General features: G+C 39.9%; 1 protein-coding gene across 3 annotated transcripts in view; it reads left to right on the plus strand.

The window, feature by feature from the left end:
• SYNE1 (spectrin repeat containing nuclear envelope protein 1) overlaps positions 1 to 18,456 on the plus strand; it is a gene marked incomplete at its 5' end in the record, with an annotated part of 439,816 nt that overhangs the window by 318,167 nt on the left and 103,193 nt on the right. For 2 of the 3 annotated variants that reach the window (XM_079147948.1, XM_079147944.1), the window contains 6 exons: positions 6,550 to 6,684; positions 7,945 to 8,054; positions 12,786 to 12,942; positions 14,255 to 14,386; positions 14,617 to 14,772; positions 15,342 to 15,551. In XM_079147948.1, coding sequence (XP_079004074.1) covers positions 6,550 to 6,684; positions 7,945 to 8,054; positions 12,786 to 12,942; positions 14,255 to 14,386; positions 14,617 to 14,772; positions 15,342 to 15,551 — 900 coding nt within the window. The remainder of the gene's footprint in view (positions 1 to 6,549; positions 6,685 to 7,944; positions 8,055 to 12,785; positions 12,943 to 14,254; positions 14,387 to 14,616; positions 14,773 to 15,341; positions 15,552 to 18,456) is intronic. The other variant, XM_079147943.1, reaches the window with a different exon arrangement.

An 18,456-nucleotide genomic window follows, 5' to 3' on the forward strand; every position in this document is an offset into this window, starting at 1 on the left:
AATCAGTGCACAGCAGCCAGACACACACCCATGTTTATAACAGTTCACAATAGCCAATCTGTGTGTCAGTCTATGTTAGGGAACCAATCTAGGTGTCGATCAAAAGATGAATGGATAAAGACAAATGTGGTGTTTATATACAGTGGAATTTTACCCAATCTTAAAGAAGAATGAAATTATGTCATTTTCCAGGAAAATGGATGGAACTTGAGAACATTATGTTAAGTAAAATAAGCCAGACTCAAAAAAACAAGAGTCCTATGTTTTCTCTCAGATGTAGAAACGAGAGAGAAAAAAAAAGGAGGGGGAGGGGCGAAGGGAAGATCTCATGAAGAGACCATAGAAAAGCGGGAAAAGGGAGACCAGGGGAAGAGGAGAGGGGAAAGGGAGATGCTTCAATAAAAAATTAAAATAAGTAGATAAATTTACTTCCTTTAAAATGCAACCTGATTTTATAATTAAAGAAGAAAGAAATTGTTTAATCAAACTGCACAAAACTAGACTGATTTTCTAAGTGTCAAAGTATACAGCTCACTTAGTTTTGTTAGAGGTTTTTTTCCTGGTACCATACGATGCCTTCTGGTTTTTCTGTGGTGCTCTGTGAATGACACGTAATCTCTAGAGACACTGAAAGAGGAAGTTTTCACCGTTTTTGACGTGCGTTAGCCATCATATACAAGAATCTCATGTTGCCCTGTCCCTCAGGTGGGACAGGAGGAAGGGGTGGCCTGATGCTGGCACGTACCTCTGGGTTAAAGTCAGTGACCACAAACCCGAACGCCTCAGAGCTTGGGAAGGGCATTTAAATGAGGGATCAGGCCCTGGACTGGTGGTTCTCACGTCTGATGAGCAGCCTCAGTTTTCCTCAGATGAGGAGTTACAGGGACCTTTGCTAGATCTGATGGCTCTTCAAGAGATGGGAAATTTGCATTTATTTATAAAATCTTCCAGTGTTTAGATATTGGCATTTCTAAAATTTTAGATCCTTGTTGCTCCAAATAAAGCATCTCCACTTGCTCAGATTTCCTCTTGGGCCACCATTCTGCAGCTGAGTCCTGGTTCTACCAGTTCTTAACCAGGCGGCCTGGGGCAAAGTCCTGAGCTTTCTGCAGCTTTTTAATAATCAGTTTCCTCATCTGTAAACTAGGGGTAATAATATGGTAGTGCTCTCTTCTCCCCTGGGATGACCCAAGACTTTCAGTGGAAGTGTGAAACCCAGCCCTATATGTGCTAGGTTTTTCCTATATGAGAAGGTTTAATGTTTAAATTAGGCACAGTATGAAATTGGCAACAATTACTAATAATAGAACAGAACAGTTATAACAATACTTTAATAGAAGTTCTCTGAGTTTGGTTTCTCTATCTTGGAAGAACCAAGACAAATAATATTTTTCAACCACAGTCGACTATAAGCAAGTGAAACTGGAGGAAGTAAACCAGGTAAGGGGAGACTATGGTATTGAAGTTAAAAAAAAGTTTGCCCTGAGGATTTTGTATTTTGTTTTGTGGTTTGAACATACGTTCTCACACATGGTAGGCAAACCTTGTACCACTTAGTTATATCCTCAACCCTGTTTTGTTTTATTTTGAGACAGAGTCTCCATAGGTTGCTCAGACTGGCCTCGAACTTGCAATCCTCCTGCTTCAGCCTCCCAAGTTGCTAGGAATACAGGCACGCACCATGGCACCTGGTTTATCCTAAGGATTTTAATGAAGTAATGTAATGTGTACAGTAGATGCTGAAATCACAGCAATGTGACAGTGACAGCCAGCTGTTCCCAAGCCACCCTTGGGAGAGAGGAGCTCCTGGCATGCTACTGGTCCAGACTGGGCTGAGGATGCTGACATCCTGGGCCCACAGCCAGCAGATCCTGCCCAGTGCCACAGAAATTGTTTAGATCGAATAAAGCTCTGACTTTGCCATAAGTATAAGCTTTCCTGAGGGTGCTGCTGGGTGATATGCAGACTCAGAAAAATGTGGTAGTGTTTTACTGCATTGAAATCAGTCAGGGGTTATTTTAAAAATAGCTATAAATTCTACCATCTTTCTTCTAATGGAATTTTTAGCATATAAAATATTGATGGAGTTTTTAAAAAAAGAATTTGGCCTTTTCAGGATTATTTTTTCATCCATGGAAATAAAAGTAGACCTGTTTACATTATTAGCGCCATGAAAAGAATGATTTCTCTTCCTGTAGAACACTAAAATAATTCAGGGCGGAAATTAGCTAAGGTAAGGGGGCGGGAATCCTCCATTGAATGCAGACGTTGGTAAGGTCGCATCCTTTAATTGGGGCTGACATGGCTCCGGAGGGGTTGTAACACCTTCCCAAATCTTATGTGGCTACGTGGGCACAATTTCTTTATTATTTTTTTAATTTTTATTTTGTTGGTGCTGGGGCTCGAACCTAGGTCTTGTGTGTGCTAAGCACACACTGTGCCATTGACACATGTCCCACGCCCCAACACGCAGTTTCTTGGTGCTTCTGTGCCTGAAGAAGGGCAATACCTTTTACCTGTGTACCTTTTGACTAACTGGACTTGTGTGGGTGTCAGTGAACAACCTGAGATAGACTGTTTCTCTACACGAAGAGATTTCGACTTGAAGGGCATGTAAAAGTTTGTCTTGAATTCCTTCCTTCTTAAGAACCGTATGTCCAGCCAGGCAGAGTGGTGCATATCAGTGAGCCCAGCAATTGGAGAGGCTGAGGCAGCTTAGCAAGGTCCTGTCTCAAAATAAAAATGGAAAGACAAAAAGAGAAAAAAAGGCTGGGCATGTAGCTCAGTGCTAGAGCATTCCTGAGTTCAATCCCAGTACTGATAAAAAGAACATAGGTCCCTTCACACATTATCAGACATCAAAGGAGCAGAGAGTTTGCCCTATATAAATAATAGCATGCTTTATGGTGCAATGTTTTATTTAATGTTCAGCATCTCCCGATCCTCACTATCTTCCAAGGAATGTTCCTGGCAAAAGTGGTTACCGATGTAGTATTTCCAAAATAAACAGCTCAGGTAGCCCTACCCACTTGACTCCGCTGACAGAAGCTGCCTTCCTTCCTGGTCCCCAGATACCAGAGAAAACTGTTGTCACACCTCACAGAAAGTAATTACCAAATCACATTTCTCCTGGCAGGGCCTCCTCCTCCCACGGGGAAAGGTAATGAAATCTGATCTGGATTCTTACTCATTTTTTGCTTTCTGTGGTCAAACTCGTAGGTTTAAAATTCACTGACTGAAAAACCAAACATAGCCACATAGAAAACACATAATAGGCCTCTGCTGCTTAATTTATTATTCTCTGAATCTGTGGACTCGGTTAGTCAAATAAGAAACCCTTCCTCAGTCTGAGTCCTAGAACCTGAATGTCTCTTGAGCGTGTCAACGTGACACTTGTTCTTAGGGCTGACATTTCAATTGCCAGTTTTTAGGAGCACAGGTGTGGTGTGAGGAATTCGAAAGGAACACTCCCAGAAGGGTAGTAACCTGAGGAAGAGGGTGGGTGGGCCTGGGACTGTGAGAAGTTTCCAAAGGAATCTTCCAGCTGGGCTCTGAAAAACAAGCCTTTGCTGAAGAGAAGGGCAGAGAGGAAGTGGCCTGGATCCCAGGAGGTAATGCCAGCAGGTGTGGCCCGCTGGCCAGCGGGGGCAGCTGACTGGGAATGACTTTGAACTGACTCCTTGAGGGGTCACTCTGTGTCATCCTGTCATTCCCTGCCAGTCCTGTCTGACCTGCTGCTTCCTCGCCCGGAAGAGCCCTGAGAGGCCCTTGGAATTTGTTCTTGGAAGTTGGAGTGCTCTTAGATGGCAGAGAACTTTTACATATAGAAAATCATGGGCTTCAGGTGTGAAGAATGCCCACCTGCCCCAAACGCCCCACCTTCAGGAAAATCACTGCGTAGCTTTGAGAAACATACCTGGGAGGAAGGAAGGCAGTTTTCTGTTTTTTTACTTTTGATTATTATTATTATTAGGTAATGATTATAGGGAAGGGCGAGTTTCATTGTGGCATATTCTTACATGCATACAACAAAAGTGGATCAATTTCAATCCCCAGGGTCTCCCTTTCCCCTTTTCCTCCCTCCCTGTGGTCCTCTTCCCTTGTCCCCCTGGGGAGAGGATTTTAATGAACTGGGTGTGATCAGTCCCCCATTCTGAAAATAATTGCAAAATGCAAATAGCATATTTTAGGACATATCCATTTTTCTAAGTAAGCCACATTTAAAAAAAAATTTTTTTTCCTGGAACACTGGATCATCTTAAAAAAAAAGGGAATAATTGGCAGCTTGGAACAATGTGGGAGAGCCCAGGGGTGGTGTACATAATTTTGCCTCTGGGTTTGACTGAGCTTCAGTCCATTTAGTCCAAGCGCTGATCCCAAAGGTGCCAAGCTAATGGGACAGTCCATTCCCTCACCCTTCTGTTGAATCATGGAACTCCAGTGAGAAAAATCAGAAAGGTCAACAAGCCCCAGGTCTATTTCCCAGGAATGCTGAGTGTAAAATTCTGATAACAGGAGGGAGAGCTGGGCCTCTGTGAGTTGGACAGGTGGGTCCCATCCATGGTTAGATCTGGTGAGGAACCAGGGGGTGGCGAGCAGTTGCAGATGGATGGCTGGAGGCAGCTCTGCGGACACAGCCTGTGCAGTGACCCTGATCCTCCAGCCTGTGCAGTGACCCTGATCTCTGCCCCACCAGATCCCACCACGCTGGCCTCTTCACTGCTCCTGTGCTCTCCCAAGTGCCAAATTTCTTTCCTAGGAGGGCCTCTGTGCTCCTAGGCCTGGGGTACCCCTGCCTGGGTCCTGCAGGCTCATTCAGAGCTCAAAGCAGCTGCCTGCTCTGAAGAGGTTTTCAGCCACCCTGAGAGGGCTCCCCTTCCCTTTCTGCCCCATTACCTCTGGCTCTGTCCTTGCAGCACTTACTCGATCAGCTTTTCAGCTGCTCTTGTTGGGCATTGTCCATTTCCCTACCAGGGCCCTCCTCTGGCTTCTTCTTTGTGGGAACCTGACTCTCCACAGGTATTTAGTGAACGAGTTATCTTAAAATTGTGTAATTGACCCTTTGACATAAGTGTAGGTGAGTGGAGAAGCTCTCATTCAGAACCGAACCCACGTGATAGTCAGCATTTGGGGGACTTTCAGATCCCACTAGAATAGCCAGACAGGAAGGTTGAACTCTTGCCTAGGTGATAAGTACTTTTTTGTTTTTGTCCTTGCCAGACTTCACAGAAGCGATGGGTGGGCTGGTGGTATAGCAGAGGGAGGGAACCTCCTTTCTCAGCGATCTCTTTAATAATCATTTTAAAGATTCAGTTCATTTTTTGAATTTGTAAGAACCCACCATGCCCACAGCTAAATGACCTTTTTATTGCACTTTGAAAACAAGACACTTAAAGATTTCTCATACTTGAGCAGAGTAATTCTCATACAGAGAAAACTGTGAACATAACTATATAAACAGTAGACACTCAAAAATCAAGAATTCTTAAACTAATTCAACTCTAGAGCACAAATAGGGTAGACATTGAAGGTCAGTAAAATCAAGCTTCAGGGACAAGACTCCCTGTCTATTGACATGTGTTGGGATTTGTTGGGATCTGTGGTTGACCACATCCTACAGCTCTTGGAGCAAAGATCCAAGAACCTGGAGTGTGAAGGGTGGGAGAGAGGAGGCCCAGCCACCCTGGGGAGCCCTCGCCTGGACCCCTTGTTCTTGTGGACAGTAAATTTTCTTCCATGGGAATTGAAAATCAAGTCAACTTCTTCCTGAGTTCCTTGTGTGATACCTGACCTTATAGGGCTATAGACTTACTTCTTCTCAAAGACATTGAGATCTCTTTGATTAATAACTTTTAGGCCAGGCACCTGCCTGTAATGCCAGCAGCTTGAGAGGCTGAGGCAGGAGGATGGCAAGTTCAAAGCCAGTCTCAGCAACTTAGTGAGGCCCTAAGCAACCTAGTGAATGACAGAAAGATGTCTGTCTCAAAATAAAAGATAAAAGGGGCTGGGGGTGTAACTCAGTGTTTAAGCTCCCCTGGGTTTCGTCCCTTTACTGAAACATAAATAAACAGATAATCTTTTAGAAAAATCTTCCGGAAGCAAGTACCTGCATATCTTGCATGGTAAGTACCATAGGACTTAGAGAAGGTGGAAGGTTGACACTTTCACAGCAAAGACAGTGAGTTATGGTGCATAATGATCATTTGAGTAACATTTTACCTGCATATGATCTTTTTTAAAAATCATAAAAGGATCTAGCATTATATTTTTGTGGAAAGAAATTCTGGAATAATATCTGGTGACCACATTGGAAATACATGGATTTCCCCTCAAATATTTCTGGGCATAACCATCTGTTTATTGTTCTCAGTCCTGAAAATGCCATAAATTAGATGGGTTTTGTGTTACTGTCTTTTTAAGAATGTGGCTTCACCCTCCAGCTGGAGTAGCTTTGGTTATCATACAGACCACACCAAAAGAGAATTCTTTGCATTGCCATTAAGGTTTTCCTGTGGAGAGTGTGACCTTTGATTTCTGCCTCATTAAAAGCAGGGCGCCACACAAGAGAAGGAGGACAGCGATGTTGACCTCACGGCCACGCAGAGCCCCGGTGTGCAGGAATGGCTGGCTCAAGCTCGCACTACGAGGACCCACCAGCGCCAGAACAGTCTCCAGCAACAGAAAGTAAAGCTTCTCCTGCCCTCACTAGCCCATAGATCTGCCAAAGAAACACTGGAGGGAAATGCTGTTTCTTTACTAAAGTTCCCTCACTTTGAATGAAGCAAGATGTGATTAGCCTTTTAATGTACTTACTCATGATCATTATTATTTTAGAGACCAGTCTTTCCAAAAAGTTTGTTTTTAAGTTCACGAATGGTATAACTCAGCTATAACCTGCCTCATGGATACCTACTCTACTTTCAGATTAGCTCTCATTCAAGTGTATTTTATTATAGTAAAAATTGGGGATGTGACTCAGTGGTAGAGGGCTTGCCTAGCATGCAAGTGGTCCCTTGTTCAGTATGCAGCACCACAAGAAAACCAAACTCAGGAAGGCCTTGGAGAATTGGTAGAAATCTGAATCTCATATTTTTCTTCAAAGAATTGTCATTTGTTTTCACTTCCAAGTAGACACCGTCAGAAAATGTTGTTGCAAATGGTTACCCAGTGAAACAAATGAGTTTTATGACTAAGAATGGTTTTTGCCTTGATAACTTAGCCTTGTAAAAAGGGCAATTTAAAATGTTTCCTTTTCCCAAAGAACAAGTGAGTTTCCTGCAAATAATGAAGGTGAAACCAAATGCATCGATAATCCAATTTATAAAGTAGTGAGCTTGGGTGTTGTGGCACACCCTTGCAATGCCAGCAATTTGGAGGCTGAGGTAGGAGAATCACCAGTCCAAAGCCAGCCTGGGCAATTTAGTGAGATGCTGTCTCAAAATAAAATAAAAGGGGATGGAGGGCTAGATTGGTGATAGCATGCTTGCCCAGCTTTATTGAGGCCCTGAGTTCAATCCCTAGCACTGCAAAAAAAAAAAAAAAAAAAAAAAAAAAATTTTACTTTTTTAAAAAAAAGTAATGAAGTAAGTGAAGAATAGGGAGAGCTGCTACTTTCAAGAATCTGTTCTGGCAAGCAGTTTTGTTTATTTATTTATTTTGAAAAGTGAAAGTGCATTTTATACCACTAGAGGGCAGGATTGCCCAGGGAAATTTTCTTTTCTCATTGATTTACCCAGCTTTTTCAGATATCCTTTATCAAAACAAAAGAGAGCTATAGAATACAGACATGTTTGAATATTTATCTAAAGCACACCTCTAAACCATAATGTGCAAATTTAAAGCTTACTGCCCAAATTCTCTGCAGATTTCCTAGACAGAACTGAGATGGCAAACAATGACTGAAATGACAAAAAGATGTTTGCATTTGTCCCCTCCCTTGATCAGGAGCTGGAACAAGAATTAGCAGAACAGAAGAGCCTCCTTCGGTCTGTAGCCAGTCGTGGAGAGGAGATCCTGACCCAGCACTCAGCTTCAGAGACCTCTAGTGGCCATGGGTATGTTTCAGACACTCTTCTCCATGTTTCCCTGACACTGGGGGAAATGGCATCATCTCACTCAAAATTTTATCTCAAACATTCTATGCAAAATGGGGTCATTTGTTTTCACTTTAGGATACAAAATGTACTTGCACGTTGATTATTTTTTGCAAAGCATGAACCTCACTAGTAACTGTAATGGCTAACTTCTTTGCTCGCCTTCTCGTGTTCTCAGCACATCTGTCCAAAGATGCTCATGAGTTCATTTTCTAAATCCAATAGGAAATGCATTAGAGAATTGGATCTATGACGCTTCTAAGCGAATTATATGTAACTGCAGAGCATTTCCTCAAGAGCTTATCTTCCCCTAACCTCATGAGAAAAAATAAATAAATAAATAGATTTACCCTCTAAAATATCTTGACTTTTTACAGTAGGTCAATTTCTATAATTTCTACATGTAAAGTCCTTGAGCTTGGAATGTTCCAGAGTGGAGACTGAAAGTCCTAGACTCAGAAAAATAAAATGTTAAAAGCAAAATGAAGGAAGTTAGTTGGAGAATTTTCAAGTTGAAGAGTTTGATTAGAGAGGTAAGGAGGTAAAGGTATTGCAACACCATGGGATAGCTCTAATTTTTAGTCAGGTCTGAGTTTTATTCCAGGGAAATACCACTCAACTCTGAGCCTCAGTTTGCTCATGTGTAGAATTCAAATAACAAGCAACAACCATCATCACAAAACTGGGAGAAACTGGGTGGTTGGCACACACCTGAAAGCTCAGGAAATCAGGAGGCTGAGGCAGGAGGATTGCAAATTTGAGACCAGGCTCACCAGCTTAGGGAGACCCTGTCTCAAAACAAAATAATAATTTTTTAAAAGAACTGGGGATGTAGCTTTGGTTGAGCACTGAGCACCCTGGGTTCAATACCCAGTACCAACAACAACGACAAAAACAACAACATTGGAACTATCAACCAAGAGGATATATAGACAACTTTAAAATCTTAAACAAAAATGGGCTTCAACAAAACTCTGTGTTCGTGTGAGGTACAGGCTGTGATTAATAAGTATCCTTTCACAAATAACTTTGACCTTGTTTTCTACTTCTGAACATCCCCACCCCACCCCCAGGGATATAATGTGAAGCAGAAAATATATACATTATGGAGATGATTTTTGAAATATTATTTATAATGCCAAATAATTGAAAAGGCAGATGCTCACTAGTATGAAAAAAACTAAAGAGAATTTGTGAAAATATATATATAATTAAACATTTTATAACTATGAGAAAATGTATATATGATACTAAGTAAAAATATGAATTAAAATTGGAAGTGTAATGTATATGTGGATATGAACCAAGATAGAATGTGGATAAATCGGATAATTTTGGTGAGCACAGAAGGGGGATTTTTTTTTGTTTGTTTAATTAGAGCTTTATAGTTACACACAGAGTTGGGTTCATCCTGACCAACTCACACATGCTTGGAATTCGATTTCAGTTCCTGCTCCCCCTGACCTTTGCCCTCTCATCCTCCCTCCCCTCCTTCTCTACTCTACTACACTTGCTTTCACTTGTCTATTTACTTATATTTGATTGATTCTTTTTACTTATACGTACAAGCACAATTCCTTTTGGAATATTTATATATGCACATAATACGATTTTTTTTAAAGAATGTATTCTGCATTGCCTCCCATTTAGTTTGGGGGAATTTTTTTTTAAACTTCTTTACAGTTTATTCAGTGTTGACTTGATGTTGCTGACTTATCTCCTCAGTGCTTGATCATGTGTGTAGATGGCTATATAGGTATTATAAAATATAAACATTTAATATTTCCCAACTTTACAACAAATTTTTCTGTTGTGATTTTTATGAATTAAAAGTAGTAAATATATTTATGAGTGAATAAGTGTTTGAATTACTGACACCTGCATACAGATAGGAATTTCCAGGGCAAATGATAAAGGTAGACAGCAGGTGCAATTGCAGTAGGGATCTTATGACAAAGGCCATAGGACACGGGAAGGAATGTGAGGAAAGAAAGCAAAACCAAGAAACTACAAATGGAGACATGGTTAATACATGTCAATTTAAAAGAACATAAATGAATATGATTATGGTATTTATAGTTAGGAGTTATATTTAAATAACCCTAAAACTAAAAAGTTATGCCAAAAATATGAAGCTGTTTTAAGAAATATCTATTATCATCATGTTTAAAATGCTGATAAGGGTCTGGGGTGCAGCTTAGTGGTAGAGCACCTGCTGAGATGCATAGGTCCTGGGTTCATTCTCCAGCATTGCCAAGAAAAAAAAAAAAAAGAGGAAGAGAATAAAAGAAAACAAAAAGAGCAGATGAGGCCATAATACATACCTAGGTGTCTGTAGCAAACCCATCTGGACTGAGATTTGCCTTCACTGTGCATTTCCTATTTCCAACGCACCTAAGATGTCTACCCATCCCTCACAGTTTTCTGTATCTTTGCACAAAATTATTTTAAAAAAAGCCCATCAGCACATTGCATCCTCAGGACGTGTATAGTTCCAAAAAGAAGTAGCTGGGATCTTCTGCAATTTTTGGCCATGAATTTTTTTCTTTCCCTGACCTTCAGTGTTGGAAAGAACCCAAATGACAGACAAACAGCTAGAAATTGCTCTTTTCAAATATAAAAGTATTTTTGAAAGAAATTTAGAGAAGTGCTGGCTTTCTATACAAGATCCACTTGGAAGACTCCTGATAAAGTCTTTAATACATATAAATTATTTTTTACACAAATTCCTTCAAAAACTTACCTTTAAATGTAATTAATTTCAGTTCAGCCCCTGAGGACCAACCAAATAATCCTAAATTAAGTGATCTCTAGAAGCCAAAGGAAAAATTGTAATTTTGGTAAGAACAGAGTAACATTTCTAGGGGAAAAATATTCATTTTTCATTATATTCATTAAGTCTTATATTCAAGTCTTTTAATTATATGCCAATTTTTGAAGACTATCAAATGTGAACTGGTTTGTGTAGGATGATCGATGAGGAAGGGCGTGGCCTGCTTTATATACTTACAAATTTAGTGTATTAAGAAATCACATTCCTTGCATGTATGGTTTTGTCACAGTGAACCCAAACAGTGCATATAATTATAATGCTCTAATTAAAAAAAATAATAAAGAAAGAATAAGCACATGCAAGAAATGTAGTGTTGATAGAGGGCTCCCTCCCAGACTCCTAAGGAGAATCAACTGGGAGTTCACTGATACAGATATGAATGGAAAGAACATTTTCCATGGGGAATAAAAGGTTATCTTTTAACTGAAAACTAATTTGCTGCTGTTTTTTTTTTTTTATGTGTCAATGTTTAAATATAAGAATATGAATCTTAATTCTTCCCCTGGTTTTATGATAAATTTTTATGCAAACATGAAAGAAAACATAAGGAAGAAATTTAATTTCGTAAGAACTTTAAAACCTTTTTCTTTTTTAAACAACAGAAAAATTCAGAGACTAATTGTAGCAAACACTCAACCAGAGGCATTGGTTCTGTTTTGTCAGTTTTTTCATTCAATGTTGTTTTCTTAGCTCAGCCCATGTCAAAGTGTACAGATATAGTTCTTCATTTTAACTGCTTACTGCTGTTCTGTCCTTCCTTCCTTTCTTTGCTGCTGACATTGGAAGGCCCTTGCATTTCTCCAGTAGATGGGAGAAATCCTCTGAGTTATAGCCTAGATGTAGAATCCCTGCATCTCAGGATTATAGAATCTTAAGTCCTACTTCAAAAGACTTACCTGAGAAACTATTGTATATATACATCCTCTGAAAAAAATTGGCTTCAGGTTCACTGCCAATGAACTCGTTAGTTCTTCCCCCTCCAGCAAAAGGCTCTGTGTCAAAATACTCATTTATATCTCACATGCCTTCCAGATACTGTGGTTCTGATCAGATCCTCAAAACACCTGACTCATCAACATCAGTTGGAACTTAGGCTTCCTAGATTATTATTGTTACTGTCATCATTATTTTAGGCTGCATTTATTAAGTGGCTGTTGTTTGCACAGGTATTTATAGGTATTATGTATTTGTTATCTTACTTTAATTTCCATATTTCTGTAAGATGGATACCATCTTCACTGGTAAGGTGAGGTAATTGAGGCTCAGAGGAGGAAACACATGCCTGGATGTCACATGGGAATGTCATTGAGCAGGGGTTCTTTTCCCCCTCTTCCTTTGCTGGGGAGGGAATAGGGCCTCACACCTGCTAGGCAGGTACCTTACTCTGAGCCACACCTGCCTCTAGAGGGATCCAGATCTTACTCACTCTAAAGCCACACTTAGGTCCCCTTCTTGCCCCACACGCTGTCCTTCCATGTGTGTCCTGACATACTGGGGACTCACATCGTGGTAAAACCTCACATAGACGAGTTAACATTTTCCGGGTTTTGGACTAATTTGAAGACTTTGTCAAAGGATAATCATCCTGCACTTTTTGGTTCTAAATATTACAATTCAATACTGAGTTGTTATCCATGTGTTTTTTTTACTCTTCTTTCTGCTCAGAGTTAAATTATGAATAAGGCTACACACCTGTGGTGGTCTCAGTATTTCCAGTTCAGTTTACATTTTTAAAGGATAGCTAATGACCCAAACAATCCTGTTCCCATTTTGAGGTCAGGCCTAGTATACACAATGTCACCTCTTCTCATTGCTTCTTTGTGCACATTGTAAACTTAGACTATTTGTTCTTCTAATAGCGAAAAACCTGATGTGTTATCCCAGGAGTTGGGGATGGAAAGGGAGAAAGCATCTGCAGAAGACCAGATGAGAATGAAATGGGAAAGCCTACATCAAGAATTTAGTACCAAGCAGAAACTACTACAGAATGTTCTGGAACAGGAACAAGAACAAGTGGTATCAAACATTTTGCTTTTCTATATTAAGTAACATAAGGGATATATGGCTTATGCTAAGGAAATGGAACTGTGCACTAATCTATATTTTCATTATCAATTCCAAACTAAGGCATGATGCATAGTAGTCGCCTACATTTTTCTAAACAAACTTGGTTCACATTTTCCTTAATAATTATATATTTCTATGTGAAAGTTTATTTGATTTCCAGGTAATATTTTTCCTCAAGGGTGATTAATATCTGATTCCTCACTAGCATAGACCATTAAATTTTATTTTATTCTTTCCCACATGGAAAATTATGGATGCAAATCAAGGGTATACACATCCAGGGAAAAAGGAATTCCATAAATCTAGAACTAAATTGTCAAGTCATCTTATTTTCCATTGCTACTTCCAGTTTTTAATAATTCCAAAAGGTCTTAATGAAAAACATATTGGAACCTCAGAGGGTCTGAAAGGAAGGGAAACCAGTGGTCAGCTAGAATGGTTCCTGACCCCTGCATAGTGCTGGGTCCTGGGATGGATACTGTGTGATGTTGGGCTTAGTTCCACCAAGCATGCCAAGTTCAAGGGAATTGAATATGGAAACAGAAGTTTCCAGGTAAATAATCATTGTTAGTTCACTCTATGGAGAAGCCAGGGAATAACAGGAAGTTAGAGGAATTTGAAAATTTAGAGGGTAACAAGGGATCCAGGAACCCAGGCTTGCCTGGGATGCCTACCACAGTTGTGGCTCAGGGGGATTCTGCAATAGAAGTTTAGGCCCAGGTCCTGGACTAGGAATGTTCATCTAGGCTCATGCCAAGACAGCGAATTTTCTGTTAGGATAAATTGGAGGACCTTTACTCTTGGTCTGAGGAAGCTGCTGTTCTCACTGCTCTGACAAAAATGGACTTAGGGTGTGGGGGAGGCTGAACTGGAAGAAAGGGTGTTAATACTGCATGGTGTCTGAGGAAGGAGAAGCAGGAACTGTCAAAGCAGGCAATATGTTATGGATACAACTGGTCAGGACCAACCAAGAAGAGATCATCTAATCTAAGGGTCACTGTATGTATGGGGACCCTGACATATGTGTCTCCAGAGCCATGCATTTTTATCCCACTCTACAAACCACATGGCCTGACATACCTTTTCCCCACTCACTCCCCTGCTGCAGCCAATGGGTCTGGGCGAATAGTCACCAGCTCTGGTTTGGGGAATTTAAAGCCTTATATTCCTGAAGACGGCATCTCCTTCAATGAGCACTTCAATGAGAAAATGGGGCCACTGTACCTATGCTCTTAAATAAGATTCCTCTGTTGATCTGCAGCTGTATAGCAGGTCAAATCGACTCCTGTCCAGCATGCCACTGTACAGAGGGGAAGGGCAGGCCCAAGACAAATCTGCAGTGACATCTTTGCTGGATGGACTGAACCAGGCCTTCCAAGAGGTTTCATCCCAGGTAGGCCTGTGCCCCCATCTGCTGGTTTGGTGTGGGTCAGCCTTGCCCTGCTTGTGGTGGTTCACTTGGTCTTTGTACAAAGTTGTTCCACCCCTGTGCATGAGCATTGAGTGATGAGCCTTGAAACAAAAGGTGACCGACTGGTCCCTGGACCTCTCCTAGTATTTTTGATTCCTCAAAGCACTGTCGTTGGTTCCTTACCCCTTTTTGAGCATCTGCTTCTTCTCCAGGGTGGAGGGGCAAAGAGGCAGCATGTGCACCTGGAGCAGAAGCTATATGATGGCGTCTCAGCCACCTCCACCTGGCTGGATGATGTTGAGGAGCGTTTGTTTGTGGCCACAGCACTTTTGCCAGAAGAAACAGAGACTTGTCTCTTCAACCAAGAGGTAAATCTGGCAGTTTCTGTCTGTGTGTGAATTCAAAGCAGGTTGAGTTTTGATAATGAGTAATTAATTTCACATATGGCGGTCAAGAATCATATAGTTCTAATGGCGTATGAGGGTGTATTTCCAAGTAGCACAGTGCAGAGCAGAATTGTTTAAATACAAAAGGTCCCATGGCTATTTATGCTTGATTCACACTTATTTTTTATCTTGCGTATAAAAGGGGAGGGAAAACAGAAAACTCTTTGTGGAAAACGATTGTCTGTCATCAGTCTGCCATGTCATGAAACACAGGCTTTAAAAACAATACTGAATTCCTACATAGTACTTCACAAGACTCACTTTTTAATCAGTTTGTACTATTATCTGCTCACAATGTAAAGTTGCTGAGAAAAGTATCTTCAAAAGCAACTTTCCTACCATGCATAGAAGCCTGGGGAAGAAGACGAACTGGCCTTGATGTAGTGGTTAATAAGCAGCAAGATTTAGTGGACTTTCTATGAGAAAATGACTTTGTATATTGATTCATGGATCTACACACAGAAATGGAGTTTCTCTTTTATCAACCCCAGGCCCTTGCCAAAGACATTAAGGAAATGTCCGAAGAAATGGATAAGAATAAGAACTTGTTTGCCCAAACTTTCCCTGAGAATGGTGATAACCGGGATGTTATTGAAGATACTTTGGGGTGTCTTTTGGGCAGATTGTCCTTGCTGGACACAGTAGTGAATCAACGATGTCATCAGATGAAGGAAAGACTTCAGCAAATACTAAATTTTCAGGTAAAGAAGATTTTTCTTTTTTTCTACTCTCAGGGTACAGTCAGTAATAATCAACAGGGTGTCTTATTTAGGTAAGTTATGAATCCTGTTTCTTTCAAAAGTATAATGAAGAACAAGAGCATTGCATGCAGATGGAACTGTAGAGTTAAAAGCAAAATGTTTCATGCTTCTAGAAATAGAAGGTTGAGAAAACCACTTTAAATGATGAATAAAACTTAACTTCACCCAAAAAAGTCAAATTTATTGTTCATTATAATCAAGTTCCTAGGGGACAGCAGTGGAGTTCTGTATGTATTACCCAAGAACATGCAGCAACACCTACAATAGGGAAGGCACCCAGGCTTTGGTACCCAAGAAGCTTTGCCAGTGGCTGTGGTCTGATTGCTTCTACCTGTGTGAAAATGTATTGCACTCTTTCCAATCCTTGCCCTCAGACTTACTACCTTTTTGCTTCATATTAGAATTCCATACAATTATTTCAGTGCCAACTCAATAATAGTATAGTTTTAAAACTTTTCTTATGAATGTACACTAAAACAAATGCAAAAACTGCTGATAAACTTAAAATTGATTTTTTTTCATTCCTAATAAAAAGCACCATTTAGGAATATTTAATTTTAATTGGATGCTATTCTTAGCAAACATGTGAGATATATAAAATACATGCATATAATCAGTGCTCCCAGACTGATACAAAATTTTGATTTGCAAAAAAGAAAATACTAATATCAAATAAATGCTGTATCTACTCAGACATGTGGAATTTTCTAGATATTCATCTAGTGGGACAAATTACTACTACCTTCCAGAAGTCTATGTTCTTAAAACTATACAGTGAAAGTATTACAAGCATTTTTGAGGTATTTCTTTTCTTTTCTTTCTTTCTTTCTTTCTTTCTTTTTTTTTTTTTTTTGTACTGGAGATTGAACCCATGAATGCTTTACCACTGAGTTACATTCTGTGCCACACTTCCCTCCTTTTTAAAATTTTTTCTAGTACAATCACATTAAGTTGCTGAGATTGACCTCAAACTTGTGATTCAGTTTTTTATTCATACACACACAAATTTCAGATATATTATTGGCTTAATCTTCTCAATACCCCTATTAGATAAGCACTGTTTTAATTTTGCAAAGTCAGAGGACAAAAATCAAGTATAAAGTCTCTGACACCAGTGCTCTGGGTTCAAATTCTGGCTTTGTCCCTTACTGTAGTTTTAGCTGCTTATCTTCTCTGAGCGTTAGTATCTTGAACTATTAAATCACATCCTTAGTAATTTTCTCCTAGTGTATAAGGATGAAATAAGTTAAAATATGTGAAATACTCTGAGCAGTGCCCAATACATGGGCACCCAGCAAGTTGTTGTTGTTGTTGTTCTTGCTAAAAAGACTAGTGGTAGAGGATCTGAAACCAACAGAAAAGGTGAATTACTCCTCCATGGTTATCAAAGAGCACTTTTATATTTTATAGTATGGCAAGGGAGATGGAGACTAAGCAGTCCTCTGAAGATACATTCTGAAAGCAGAGCTAGTCAGAAAGCATTTGTTGATGGTTTGATATGGGAAATGAGAGACAGAGGGACTGCCCAGAATCTCTAGGGATTCTGACTTGCTCCTCTCAGGCCCTTGACTGGCAGAGAAGGCTTGTGGATAGCAGTGCCAGAGGTCAGTGGGCAAGACGCGGTCATTTGCGGTACCATTGATTGGGATACGGGGCACAGTGACAGTAGACCTTTGTGTGTGCATGTCTGTGGCATGGTGGAATCGTCTGGAAGGGACACTCACATCTGTGCCTGAAGGTTGTGCAGTGCATAGTGAGGAAAGAGAATTTCACTTCAAGTCAGAAAAGCAGAGATTCGTTGAGTGTTTGTTTTGGATGCAAGATTTGATTGCATGTGAATATACTATGTCTTAAACTGACCAATATGTAACTTATGAAAATTTATTTCATTGTTCTAAAATTCTTCTTTCATGAACTAATACACTGCGTTGTAACAACGTGCTAATCTTCCAGCCATGCATGAGGGGAGATTAATGGTGCAAACGTATATGTGACTCAAAGGTGCATTTCCTGTTTTTGAATTGCATTTGCTACGTTGGTGTCTTGGCACTTTTAAGTTGTGTTGGTAATTATAACCAGTCACAGTAAAATATGAACTAAGCATGAGTGCTTTGGAACGAGGAGAAGAACATGCAATCACAAAATTCTCTTTAAATCATGTTCTCTGTTTTTCTTTTGCCAACAAGTTTCTATTTGTTGGTGGCCAGCTCACCAACAAAAACTGACAATTCGAATTTTGTGTTCCAATTTAATTGAAAGAAAGAGTTCCAATGTTAATATAATGAAGGATCAAGTCTCAAACCGTTTGATCTTACTTTGTACTCAGCACCTGGTGTGCTGTCAGTGCTCAAGAGTTGGTGAAATGGTATTGCCTCCTTTTCCAAGCAATGTTTGAGCATCAGCTATTGCCAGATTCTCAACAGGATTGTCTTTTCTAAACCAAAAGACAATGCGGAAGGTTGCAGAGATGCTACATCTATTATATGTGAGGAACCACAATCAAGTCAAATTGTGAACTTCTGAATTTCATTTTTTTCTCATAGACTTAACCCCAAATAAATCTCCTAAACGTGTAATTCAGTATTTGAAGTCATTTTTTAAAGTGAAAAAAGAATCATTAATGAAAGGGTGAGGCAATATAACTGATTGTAAAGCTTAAAAGCTTCCTTGCACCTGATCCTCAACTGCCAGAATCCTGGCCCATTCTGCCATACTGGTAACCCCATTGACTATAAAAACATCAAATTAGAACACATTATCTATAATATTTGGATACTATAATTATCCTGCTGTATCACAAGTTGTAATAATTGGTTAAATCTTTTGCATTTTTTATTGTAATAAA

The sequence above is a fragment of the Sciurus vulgaris genome, assembly GCF_902686455.1.
Source record: "Sciurus vulgaris genome assembly, chromosome: 7".
NCBI lineage: Eukaryota > Metazoa > Chordata > Mammalia > Rodentia > Sciuridae > Sciurus > Sciurus vulgaris.